This window comes from Mus caroli, unplaced genomic scaffold (genome assembly GCF_978045245.1).
Source record: "Mus caroli unplaced genomic scaffold, Mus_caroli_1 scaffold_16, whole genome shotgun sequence".
Taxonomy (NCBI): Eukaryota; Metazoa; Chordata; class Mammalia; order Rodentia; family Muridae; genus Mus; species Mus caroli.
The window spans coordinates 15,550,269-15,563,398 of record NW_028227271.1 but is presented as its reverse complement, the minus strand read 5'-3'; the positions used below and the strand labels follow the sequence as shown (position 1 = coordinate 15,563,398).

Here is a 13,130-nt window from a genome sequence, read left to right as displayed (position 1 = left end):
GCAGTGGATGTCTTTAATCCCAGCACTTGGGAAGTTTTTGTAGATGATGGTACAAAGGACTGGAGAGGTAGCTCAGTGGCTAAGAACAGTTGCCCTTGCAGAGACTTGGGTTTGACTCCCAGCTACCATTCGACAGCTTACAACCAGGGACCCAACACACTCTTCTGAACTCTACATGGTATACATACATACATACATACATACATACATACATACATACAGGCAAAGCATTTATACACATAACACAGTAAATATATTGGGGGGGGGGGCGTACAGTTCAAGACAGGGTTTATGCAACCTTGGCTGTCAAGAGAACTTTCTGTGTAGACTACAAGCTGGTCTCTGCCTCTGCCTTCAAAGCCCTAGGATTAGAGGCAGGCACCACCAGCCAGGCCATTTTGTTTGTTTGTTTCTTTTGGTTTTTTGTTTTTTTTTTTTCCAAGACAGAGTTTCTCTGTATAGCCCTGGCTGTCCTGTAACTCACTTTGTAGACCAGGCTGGCCTTGAACTCAGAAATCCACCTGCCTCTGCTGGGATTCAAGGCATGCGCCACCATGCCCGGCTCAGCCAGGCCATTTTTAATGTCTGTGAGCTGAGCTGTGGGCTTTATGTCTTAAGTATGGTCTACCTTACATCTCTCTTTTTTTCTTTCAAGCCAGCACACAGTGAGTTTCACTATACAATTTTTATACATCCACATCAACCTTGGTGTCTCAGGTCTAAAATTTTGCTAATTCAGGAGGCAATGCAGTGCTCAGTGCCCTGATTCCATTTTCACAGAATCAAGGAAGTGCACAGAAGATGGAGGAAAACAACCTGAGTCTTCAAGAGGACCAGCTCCATCTCTCGACAAACAACTCATTTCAGAGCCAGCATGGGAACCAGAGCTGACCCAGGACCTCGGTTGCTCTCAACCTTAATCAGAGGCAGTTCTTAAAGTGGATAGCCATCCCTGGGAAAACACACAACCAGCTGGTCAAAGCAGCACTGAGAAGAAACTAAGTAGGATACCAAAACCCTCACACCCCAGGGTTCGAGGGGATGTCACAGAAGAGGTGGGGAAACAATGTAAGAGCTATAAGATGAAGCCATGCGCTGTGAAATGCTTCGTCCAGACACTACAAAGAGTCATGAACTCACAGAAGCCAGCTGTGGTGATCGGACAAAACCAGCACAAGACTGAACCAGCAAATTCCCAGTACAGATGTGGCCTGTCATCTCCAGGCCGCGTTTGTTACTGGGGAGTTGATGCTGCTGGTATTTAATGGCTGCTGGCGGGAGACTTTTTAAAGTGTTCCCACAGTAAGGCTTCCAAGCTCTATGGATGGCCCCATACCCATATGGACAACATTAATTGGAATTAGGGGGCTAGTAAGGAAAAATGACAGCAAACTGGGAGAGGGACACAGGCATGCCTGGGGGACACAGCAAGAGCTGGAATAGAGAACTGGAGGCAGGTATGATCACAGTTCTTTTCATACACATATGGAATTCAAGATGTCTTTTAAAAATTTTAATTTGAAAAGTTTACAAAAAAACAACAAACCAACAAAAAAAGCAGCTTACACAGCAGTCCCAGGACTGAGGCTTTGAGTCTGAGAGAAGAGTGGGGGGCCTCCTGATGCACAAGACAAAGACACGCTCCCAGCCCCACACAGCTGGGTCCATGATGGCCCGACCACTCTAGGCTAAGGTCACACTCTCTGACCAGGCCAGTCCAACAAAAGGTCAGACATTCAGCGCTGAGACTTGCTACTCACCCAAGGGGGTGCTCACATTCCTACCTTCATGGCGAATACTGCTTAGTGGGCTCCAGAGTGACAGGTCACCTAGTCTATTTGGTACCTTCAAAATTGTCGGGGAAGTTCTGAACAGATCGGAATAAGTGGCCCTCCACCGGGGTGGGTACAGGATGAGATTTGGATCAGGGGGTTGGAGAGACAGGAATGAAAGCCGAGAAATGCCCGGCTAATTCTGGAAGATGTCAGACAATCTCTCAGGTGGGGATACTTGGCCCTGGCTTTCCAGGAAGCAGGGATGACAGCAGGCTTCAACCCCACCATGTCAGCTGCCTCAGGACACAAGAAGCCACTCCTGTGGCTCAGACCTACAGCCAACACAGACACCATCCCCACCCCATGGGCTGTCCCAGGGCAACCGTCAACCACAACTCAAATTAGCATCAACAGCAGGAGGTCGGGTGGGAAGCAGTGGACCAGACAGCAGGGAGAGTCAAGAGTGTGTGCACACCGTCAGCACACAGTTCCACTGCCTCAGTCCCCCTCAGGCTTCCTCAGAGCTGGAAAGAGATGCTGGGTACATGACCATCTGCCAAACACGGGACAAAACTACCAAAGGAAGACTTTTTATTTTCAAGTTTCTATGGAGATATTACAAACATGTAGATTTAAAAGAACATTTAAAATTTTTAGTAACTATTTAGCTTTAAAATAAAAATATGATTAGGCAAAATAATAAATAATGCCATCCCAAGTCATCTGTTAGATCAAGTGTGTCACACCACCCACTCCAGGCCCCGGTGCTCCCGCGTCCCTCGCGTCCCTCAGGCTACAGCTCACCCAGCCTCCTAGTGATGCAGGAATGAGAGGGCCACACTGTCCAAATCTTCACTTTATTTTTAATATAAAAATGCAAATTTGGAAACCCACCCTGCCTTTCCCCTAACATAATGCTTTACCTCTTAGAAATAAAAATAAAGGACTAATTCTATATACATCACATGTACCATACAAAATGTATCCAAAGTCTATTGCTACCAAAGTGTTCTAAATGAAAACAAGTTACAGAAAGCTCCTCATTGTAAACAAAAGATTACAAGTTACAAAATCAAAGTACACACAGGCCAGTCATGTATATAACCTCGCAACACATTCTGCTCCCACACCAAGTTGAATTTTTATGTGCCTGTATAAAAATGCATATCAATATACCTTTGCAAATTTATTTTTCATTATAAAGCAAATGAGTACACTTTCTACAATAAATAACCCGCTGGGAGGCACGCCTGCAGGAGCCAGGGCAGAGCAGGAGACTCAGGGCAGTCAGATCAACGAGGAGAACGGGCCCTGTCCGGCAGCAGCTGGCGGGACATTTTTTGGTGATTTGCAAGTGATGCACACAGCATAAATTTATTCCCTCTTTGCACAAAGTACCATTCAAAATAATGTCATTTTCTTTCTTAAAATACACATTTGTCATTGTAAATTTACATCCCGTCTTATTAAATAAGCGGTACTCTGTGTAAAGAGCATGATCTACAAAATTATTAAACATTCAAAAGTCTTTAAAAAAAAAAAAAACCCTACAGATTAGAATAAGTGAGGCCTCGGCCCTCGGCACCTGCAGTGGGACCCCAACACCACACTGCTCGCAACAGACCCTCCTCACTTGCAAAGCCAAGACCAGATGGTTTCATAGAAAACTTGGAAGTGAAACCTCCCCTCCCCAGGGGAAAAAGAATTAAAGAACTACGCCTAGAAAATCAGAATAAGTTAAGTTCTGAACAATATACAAACATGTACAGCTTATCAACACTATGGACAGAGCTCCCGGCTGGCTGAGGCTTTGGCCACTGCCTTTTGCTGGAAACCACCTTAGTCAATGTCACTGAGGTCACTGGCTGGCTCCCCATGGACCCGGCTCAGATGATTCATGGCTCGATCAAATGCAATCCGCACAGCCTTCCGGATGCTAGAGTTCCTCCCTTCCATCATTTTCAGCTTGTCAATGGTCTCGTCGACACCAAGAGGGACCATCTTGGACTTGGGAAGCCACTGCCTTTTAAAGAGAAGTCAGAGCATAAGGACCACCAGCTCATACTCAGTGTGGCTCACCAGCCATCAGCCCATGCACACAAGAAGGAACCTGGTGGCACCCAACCCAAGCTCCCCACATGTTGGGCCTCATGCAGGATGGATTGGGTGCATAGGGGATCCACCTAGTCAGCCCTCTCTGGACTCAGCTCAGGCATGAAAACCATAACACAAGTCTCTTTCTCAAGCACATGCCAAGTGGCTACTGCAGAGATCAACCTGGAACACACAGCTATGCACACAGAACAGGCCCAAGATAGCACAAGTGTGTGACCCACTAGGTGAGCCCAGGTACATACACATATGCACACAAGGGACAAACTAGAATGTGTGTGCGGACATAATATAGGTCAGTGAACCCTGGAGCAGAGTGAAGAGGCATCCTAGGGTGGGTGAAAAGGCTACAAACAGAACCACCAAATGGGCAAAGCCAGTATAAGCCTCAATGATGAACTGCCAGGAGCCAGAGTTAGCAGAGAGAAAAAGAGGACCACAGGGGACCTGGTAGCACTCCAAGAGGGGCCACTCCATGGTATTGAAGCACCTTTTAGTCCTAAGCATGGCCAACTGAAAGGACCCAGTTATAATGGTCTGCATAGGAAAGGGCTGGATTCAACTAAATATGGTCAAGATGTCAGCAGACATCACCCTCAGGGAGTATTAGGATCTCAACCATGGCATGAGAGGAGTTCCAGTAGCTCTGGATGGAGAGAGGACAGGAAGATGGACAGGATGGAAAGGGGCAGAGCTTGTGTCCTGGCAGAGCAGTGGGTTCAGAAAGCCCATTGCAAGTGAGCCTGGATCAAGAACTGAAGACAGCCTGAGCCACTCAGGGATCAAGGAAGTGATAGGAGCTATCAGAAATGACCAGCACCCCACAATCCCCAGGTGTCATCAGGCAGCAGCAGACAAGGACCAGGAAAAAAAACTACTTGGAGACACCCTTACTCAGCATGGGTCAAGCTAAGCCCCAGGTCGGACAGAACCCCAGCTCTGCCTGCTGCAGACAGCACACTCACCAACTCCTCTTATTGTCGAAAAACAGAACAAGGAAGAGCTTCTCCTCGGACTTGGTCTGCATGTGTTCACCGATCTTCAGCACATCCAGCGGCGGGGCAGGGATGGTGACGCCATTGTGGTGGCCAGGCACTCGTGGCATCTTGGGGTCAATAATCTGCCGAGAGCATACTCCAGTGACTCACAGTACTCTCAAACTCAGAGCCACTCAGAGCCTGCTAAGCTCACAGCCATCCACACACCTGCCTCCAGAGCTACGGCAATCATACACCTTTGGCAGCAGAGGAACTGCAAGGTACAGAGCATGCACTGGGGCCCCTCCCCAGGTCCCACCAGAACACCCTCCTCCCTGCCTGCAGACTCACCAGTGCTGGGTAGGAGGGGTAGCCGCTGCACTTGGCCCATACCACCTTCAGGGGCTCCAGGACAGAGGCAGCAGCGTCAGTGGAAATCCACATGCTGCTCTGGCCCACCTCTAGGAGAAAAGGACCAGCAGAGTCAGAGCAAGCAGGAGAACCGCTAACACACTCAGCACAGCCTCCTAGACTGGGGCTGGAAAAAGCCCCACTCTCCTGTCAGGCCCTGCTTCCCAGCTGCTGGAGCAGGACAGTTCTACAGCACCACCCCAGTCCAAGAGAAGCAGGTTACCTCACTGCTCCTCCAGGGGAAGGAAGGCCTAGAAGCCTGTCCAAGGCCTCCCTGCTTCCCACCACTCCCAGTTCTAAGGCCTATGACTTCAGGTCCCCTGTACCTAACCATACTTGAACCTCCATTCTAAAGATGGGATCCTTAAGCATGTACCGGATGCCTATCACACAACCAAACAGCCAAATACAAGCCCTGGCTTGCTCCAAACTACGACGACATCGCTCTTCTGAGCCTCACTGAGCACGTCCAGCAGCCCAGGATGCACCTCAAGAGTCCACTGTGGCCGGGCAGTGGTGGCGCACGCCTTTAATCCCAGCACTTAGGAGACAGAGATAGGCAGATTTCTGAGTTCAAGGCCAGCCTGGTCTACAGAGTGAGTTCCAGGACAGCCAGGGCTATACAGAGAAACCCTGTCTCGAAAACCAAAAAAAAAAAAAAAAAAAAAAAGAGTCCACTGTGTACAGGCCCTCACTGACTACTGTTGGTAAACACCTCACAGCAGCACAATCTATTAGCGTGGCTGTAACTCAGGGCCTCCAGTACTCCTATCACACTGCACTGCAACTGCAGCCTCTGGAGCCACAGCAGATTCCCTGCAGTCTCCAGCCCTTCTCAATCTCAGGTCTCTGCCCTGACAAGCCTCAAACAACAAGGATTTCTAACCCTGGAGTTGGCCTGGTCCACTGACAGGGAAATCTAAATAAACAGCATCAGCCCGACAGACACCAACCCCCAACACACACACTCCCTTACTTACACTGTGGCCTGAAGCTAGGAATGATCACCCTGCTGGGACACATTCAGTCAGAAAGCAGATCTCCTCCTGAACAGGCCTGACGATGAGGAACTCCTCAGAGCCAAGTGCGTGTGTGTGTGTGTGTGTGTGTGTGTGTGTGTGTGTGTGTGTGTGTTGTGGTGTGTGTGGTGTGTGTGTGTGGGCTGACTCATAGCCCCAAGCCACCAAGACCAGACACTGCCTTTCCATCCGTTATCTGTATCCCAACTTACCAGCTGCAATCCTGGCCGCCTTGGCGTAGTTTCCATTTTCAATACAAGATATCAGCTCACTTCGGTCTTCTAGCGTGTGCCTTCGCACAAGGGCAGGTTTCCCTCGCCCACACTTGGGTGTACTAAAGCTTCGGGAGGAAAGCAGAGATGAGTCAAACTGAGAGCACAGTTTAGAGTCCCCTGCCTGTGACTTTATCCTATTCCAGGTGCCAGGCTGCCAAGGGACAATGTGGTGTGGAGACTCAAGAAAAGTAAGCCTGTCCCCAGGAGGCCACTTGGGTCACCCTTACCCACTCGACAGTGGCCACTACAGTACAGATAGGCAGGGCACTATACATCACAATCTTAATCAGAGAAAAGATTTGGGGAGTGGGAGATATAAAGTGCAAGTTTAATTATATACTAACTTAAATCAACTTCTGACTTCAGTTAAATCCTACTAAACAGATTAATTTATCCCAAGAAGCTGTTCCTGATGGCAAAGCACACCCATGAACTAGCTCCAGGGTGGTCCTTCTCCATCTCCAGAGGACCGGGCCTACCTTGAGTCGCAGAGTGGGCTGTTGCTGGAACAAATACTGGATTCAGATGCACAGCGCCGCCGGGGCGCAGCTTTCCTCCCTGGGCCCCCTCCTGGCTCCTGTTCGCTCCTAGCACCCCCAAAGCCATTGGTGAGACCTGGAACGCAAGAAGCAGACGGATGCTCAGTCACAACACACCAGAGCAGTAGCTTTAGCCCAACTTATTCCTATGTCTTTCTCTTCCTTAAAAAACTACAATATGTTTTCCAAATAACTTTGCTTTTGTAAGACAGGGTCTCATCGAGTCCAGGTTGCTCTTGAATTTCTGATCTTGCCTCCAGACCTGGTCTGTGTGGTGCTGGGGGGTTCAAGCCCAGAGTTTTGTGCATGCTAGTTAAGCACTCTACCACCTGAGCTACATCACCTGCCCCACAAAAGCCAGTATCTCATGTCTCCCGTGACCTCAGTGGACGAATGCAGAGGCACTGCTGAGTAAAATGGACACAGCAGACCACAGAAAGTCAGAGCAGCTCTGCACATACTCTCAGTAAGTCCCAGGAGAGCAAAGCAAAAAGAAACTGTTAGCACTTTCCAAGTTAACAGATCACGTGGAGTAAGGGCTGGGAGCTTACATCAAAACTAGACTGTCCACTAGACAAGGAATAAGTGGTGCCGAGACACAAACGCTCCAGTGCCCTAGAGTGGTGGAACACTACAAGATTCCACAAAAACACACTGATCACGTACAACTTTAAGGACTAGTATAGAAAATTAGACTTTAAAAACAAAAACAAAAAGGGAGGGAGTAAGAAAAGAAAGAAAGGAAGGAAAAAGAAGAAAAAACAGGGCAGTCTATCCCAGTGGGAGAGCACGTGCCTAGCAGGCATGCAAGGCCCTAGGTCTGACCACCAGCAAAAATTAAATTAAATTAAATTAAAAAAAAAAAAATCAACGTTAACAAGAACTTTTTTAAAATATGGATGAAACACTTTAAACCTGCAAGTGTGGGCCCGAGTCATCCGAGCGATGTCAGGTCCCCAAGCAGGAAGAATGTAAACTTGGCAGGAGGCTGAGCCATGCGGCCAAGGTCTACCTCAGGTACAATGTCTGCACAAACGCAACCACAGCATCTGGAGATTTGTGAAGTACTTTAATAAAGACCAATCCGAGTCAAGGCGACACCACATTCCTGGCAGGCAAGTCTGACCCTGACTTTATGTCAGTAAGCAGGACAGGCCCGGCCACCCACGGTCCTCGCAGACCTCCCTCAATCAGAAGGATCCTGTCCCCAGGCTGTGCGCTTGCCTGGCTCCTGCTGGCTGCACCAGCTTAAGAAACAGAGGGGGACGGGAACAGCAAACAGACAACACTCTTTTTGTTCACATATACCCATCTTCCCCATATAACCTTAAGAATTTTAAAACTATTTTCCAAAGTAAAACATGTAAACTTATTTTTGAAAAACATTTTCTTAAAAGTATGAGGTGACTGTCTAGATTACAAGGTCTTCGTTGCGTTCTCCCACATCACGCCTGGGAAAGGACATGCTTGTGCTAAAAAATGCTTCGAGAAGTTCTCGTTTGCTTGCTCACTGGCAAAGCAGAAGACATAAGACTGGGAAGAAGCCACACCCCTCTCCTAAAGGGCCTCAAAGCCCAGCAATTCTTAGGAGGCAACAGAGCATGGTGCTGCCTTGGCCAGTGCAACACACCCCTCGGACATGGACACCTGCTGACTTAAGTTAGCAAAGTCACCTGGATGGGCTGATAGAGCAAAGCCCTTGCTCCAGGCTCAAGATCTTAGAAGATTACAAGCCCAGAATATCTGCCACGGCTAGGCAGAGCAGGCACCTGCAGGCAGATCTGCAGAGTCTAAAGGTCCTGGACAAGCAGGTCCCCAACACTGGCATCTCTGTGCTAGAAAGAAACCTAGAAGAACCCAGAAGTACAGTTCACACACACACACTTGGTGTTCCCAACAAAGATGGCAACAGCTTTACCCATAGCAAGGTACCTTGTCAGGGCCTAAACAGTCCCTTGTGGGGAAAGGGGTTAGAAAAACTAAGAGAAAGTTTATAACTTTGAGAAAGGAAAAAGTATGATTAAATGTCTCTCTCATTTCCCAAGTGTCTAATTACTAGGGCACACTGCATCTGGGCTCCTAAGTTTACAGTAAGGTTTCACACATTACATAAAAACACCTAACACCTTGAGAAGCCGGCAGAGCCACTATGAAACCTGAGCAGCTTTCAGGAAAGACCCCTGGGGCCCGCTGAGCAGAGCCATCTCCAGGCCTGCTTTTCATAGGGTGCCACAGCCCAAAAATGACTACAGTGTTTGCATGGCCCAGCCAGATTCTTGTTGGCTTCCAAGTCCCTGGACATGCCCTGAGAAGCAACAGGGGCCGGAGACACAAGCTTGAAAAGCTCTTGCAGACACTGTCTAAAGAAGACATGGCTTTTACACAGAGCCAAGTAAAGAGCTTTGTGTCTCTGCTTCGCTCTTTGTGATCCACTTCCTACAATGACTCTCCAATTAGCTGCAGGAAGGAAAGCCAAGTGATGCTCCCCCCGATCCCACCTCCATACTGAAGCTTACTGTAGAAGATCACACACATGCCTACTGCTCTTGACAACCAAAACAAAGGTGAGATGGCTCCTACACAAGGCCAACGACCCCAAGCACATGTTGGTCACAGAGAGTCCTGAGGCCTCCAAAGACTAAGGCAGTGTTCAAATACCTTACTCAGGCCCAGAGGAACCCACCAAAGTATCACTGCAACTGTGTCCCAAGACAGGCCCAGCCCCAGCCTTTTAACTACCACATCTTCCCTAAAAGCTCCCCCTTGGCCCAGGTCTTCTACAGCACAACTGGGGTACACGGAGTGGGCAATAAAGGGTCCTCTGAGGTGCTCAGGTCTCCAGCTCTCACCCACAGGCCAGGGAGAGGTCCCAGGTGGACTACCTGGAAAGCTCAGAAGCACACAGTGGGGAAGTAGGGACATGATCCCTTCTATCCTGGGCTCCCAACCGGCACAGTGCCAAGAGCTCACAGGCTGCAGCACCTGAGACCATCAGGGCCTGGTAAGCTACACTGACAGGCTTCCCACCCTCTACAGAAGCCATGAGCTGTGCCTGAGACTGTAGTCACTGAGTGCATCCTTGCTGATACACCTGCCACCACAGACACCTCCCGGAGCACAGACTCCTCTGAGACAGCACAGAATCACGCTGCCCAAAGCTCCAGCTTGTTCTCACCTAGTGCACATGGACAAGCTTGTGTCCCGGCTGGACTGTGCCCTAGGCTAGGAATGCAAGCATCTAAGGGTGGCAGCAAAAGCATCTATCACTGTCCTCTGATGACACTTGACTTTGCTGTCTCCAAAAGAACTTTATGTTGGGTGCATCGCTCCACCTTTCAGTAAAAGCACAGTGAGCAAGACCACCCCACCCCCGACTCTGCTCTTCATAAGTACAGTCTATGAAGACACAGCTGCACGTGGCCAACACAAGCCAGAGGCCATTCCAAAGGCCCTCCCAACTCAAGGGCACTGCAGGAGGACTTCTCAGCTGGCTCCGCAGATATCTGCACAGGTTCCAACTAGATTAGCAATGCCTAATAATCCAAGAAACATTGAGAGAGAAGAAAGGAGGGAGAACAGATAAGAGAACAAAGAAATAAAAGATGCTAACAACCAAGTAAGGAGCTCTATTTAGGCCCATTCGGGCAGTGTGTGTGCACAGTCAGTCCCTTCAGACACCTAGACCAAGACGGCCCAACCGGAGCCCCCGGTCATCACAGGTCAGTTCTTTCTGGATGTGCTCAGGATGAAGCTCAAATTGTTGGATTGTGTTGTCCAAGCTACAGCAGGCTCTGCTATAGCACCAGCAAGACTGAGGCACTGAGAGACTGCTCAGGCACCAGGCTCCTCTCAACTGCTGGGCTCAGAGAGGGGTACGCTGGCCCAGGACAGATCTCCTCCAAGGGTAGGTAGGTGTCTGTTTAGAGGATGGCTCAGCAGGTGATTCCAATGTGGTCCTCAAGAACTAGGAGAAGGTAAGGAGGCAGCGAAGGCTTTGCATTCCAAGAGGCCATTTAGCAGAACTCCAGTCCAAGTTGAGGTTAAGAGAAAAAGATTAGGATCCAAAGAGTGAGCATATTAGTGGTTAACTGAAAACCTGGAAAACAGTGAGAAGCCATTTAGTCTGACTGCAAGGGCAGGGATCATCTCCTCCCTCAACAGTGCATGGCCAGGGAAGACAGTTCAGCTGCTCACCACTAGCACACCACACATTTCATTGAGAATCTCCACACCACAGAGCACGAGTAAGAGGTGACACAGTCCTGGCCTGACGGTCCATTGATGGAAATAAACAGGCAGAGTAAAAAAACCTACAAAACAGAGCCAGCTCCAAAAAATATGAAAACCATAAAAGCAGTCACACCATGCTCGGCACTGCCCACAAGGCCCGCCTGTCCCGCAGGCATGAGCAAGCCGAGGCCTGTGGGTGGGCAGCTTTACAATAGGTAAGTCCACACTCAATCTAACTTGGAATCTTGCAGTGCACTGGAGAGCACCAGAGAATTCCCCTACAGTTCAGTGCCAGATGAACCTGGAAAAGATCAGAAGGTTCTGAATATTCCAAGTCCTCAAACAGCGAAGAACTGCAACTTGAAACAAGAAATCCAGGTGCGCAGAGAGCACCACAAGGTTCAAGTGGAGGCACAGCCAGCACCGATGGTAGGATGGGCCCATTCAGCCCAGGCCTGGCCCACCATGGGCCAGGCAGATGCAGCAGTGGACGCCTCCTGTTCCTGAGGGTCAGATCTTAGTGCTAACAAGGCTCCCTCCCGGCTGCTCAGGAGTGCGATTAGGAATTCATCATGCATCCACTGAAAGCTACTGCCATTCTGGAATAAGAAAGCAAAAATCTCCATTTCAGTCAGGATCAAAGGCACTGGGATCACACATCCTACAGTTAAGACTCCTTGGGACTCACCGTTGTCACTGAGAACCCAGAAAAGAACTGAGATGTGCAAACACATAACATTTCATGACCTCATGATTAGTAGCCCCCCGTGACAAATGGCCCAGCAGAGCCCACATGGCTAACTAGGCTTCCTGGCAGAAGCTGCCAGGTACAGGACAGCAGCTACATGGTGAAAGCTTTTTCTACAGTGTCTTATTACAGGGTTAACAAACTTTCTGCTGCTGGTAGATATGAACCCTGAGGAGGCAGAAAGCCATCCTGTGCATGCAAGGCACCTGGTATTGAGACACTGAGCAATCTCTAGCAGCAGAGCACAGCATGCCATGCTCAGTTCAGTGACAAAGGATTTAGACACCAGAGTCTTTCACTAAATGTGGCTAAGAAAAGCTAAAGGTATACAGTCTCAGAAACTTCCAACAAGAACTGAAATAACTTCAGTTTCAATCTACTTCCTGTGGCATATTAAAATTGCTTCATCAAAACCAAGGGTTATTGGATTTTAAAGTGCTATTATCAACTCATCAAAACAAGAGGGCATTGAGAGAAATTTCTATAAAATTACTGAGTGCAAAATAAAAATGAAATTAACTGGGCCTACTAGCCCAGGTCTGTGATTTCAGCTACTTCAGAGGCTGAAGTAAGAGGCTAATGAACTAAAGGCCTTTATTGTAGAAAAGGTTCAAGGCCAACTTGTCTCAACATTTTTTGAAAGGTTCACCAAGATGGGTCAGTGTAAAGGTACTTCCTGCACAAGTCTAATGCATGCTGAGAGAGACAATCTTTTAACCCCACCCCCACCCCCAACACACACACACACACACACATTAAAAGGCGCTCCATAGTACACAGCAACTTGCCACAAGGTGCCAGTCACACACACATACACACACGAGAGATGGGGGTAAGAAACCACAATGTATTGACTTTGGCAAGAAGTGCTCTTCAAGGTGTGGTGCTTCAGGCCAGGGAACTCAAACAGATGGAGAAACAAAGATGAAGAGGTGTCAACAGTCCACTCTAACTACCAGGCCAGCCTTGCCCTTCCAACCCTCTGACTGGACCACCTGACAGGGTTCCAGGAAACAGAATTCCCTCATCAGCAAGACCTATGTG

At 48.7% G+C, this 13,130-nt stretch overlaps 1 protein-coding gene across 6 annotated transcripts in view; it reads right to left on the bottom strand.

Annotated features, from left to right (window-relative positions):
- Window positions 1-2,349: 2,349 nt before the first annotated feature.
- Window positions 2,350-13,130, bottom strand: part of Brd1 (bromodomain containing 1) — a 48,763-nt gene continuing 37,982 nt past the window's right edge. For 3 of the 6 annotated variants that reach the window (XM_021182864.3, XM_021182866.3, XM_021182865.3), the window contains 5 exons: window positions 7,049-7,184; window positions 6,507-6,634; window positions 5,216-5,325; window positions 4,853-5,007; window positions 2,350-3,798 (listed from right to left, as the gene is read on the bottom strand). In XM_021182864.3, coding sequence (XP_021038523.1) covers window positions 3,615-3,798; window positions 4,853-5,007; window positions 5,216-5,325; window positions 6,507-6,634; window positions 7,049-7,184 — 713 coding nt within the window. In that variant the 3' untranslated portion in view covers window positions 2,350-3,614. Of the gene's footprint in view, window positions 3,799-4,852; window positions 5,008-5,215; window positions 5,326-6,506; window positions 6,635-7,048; window positions 7,185-10,379; window positions 11,938-13,130 lie in introns of those variants that run through there. The other 3 variants (XM_085831645.1, XM_085831644.1, XR_015045576.1) reach the window with 2 other exon arrangements.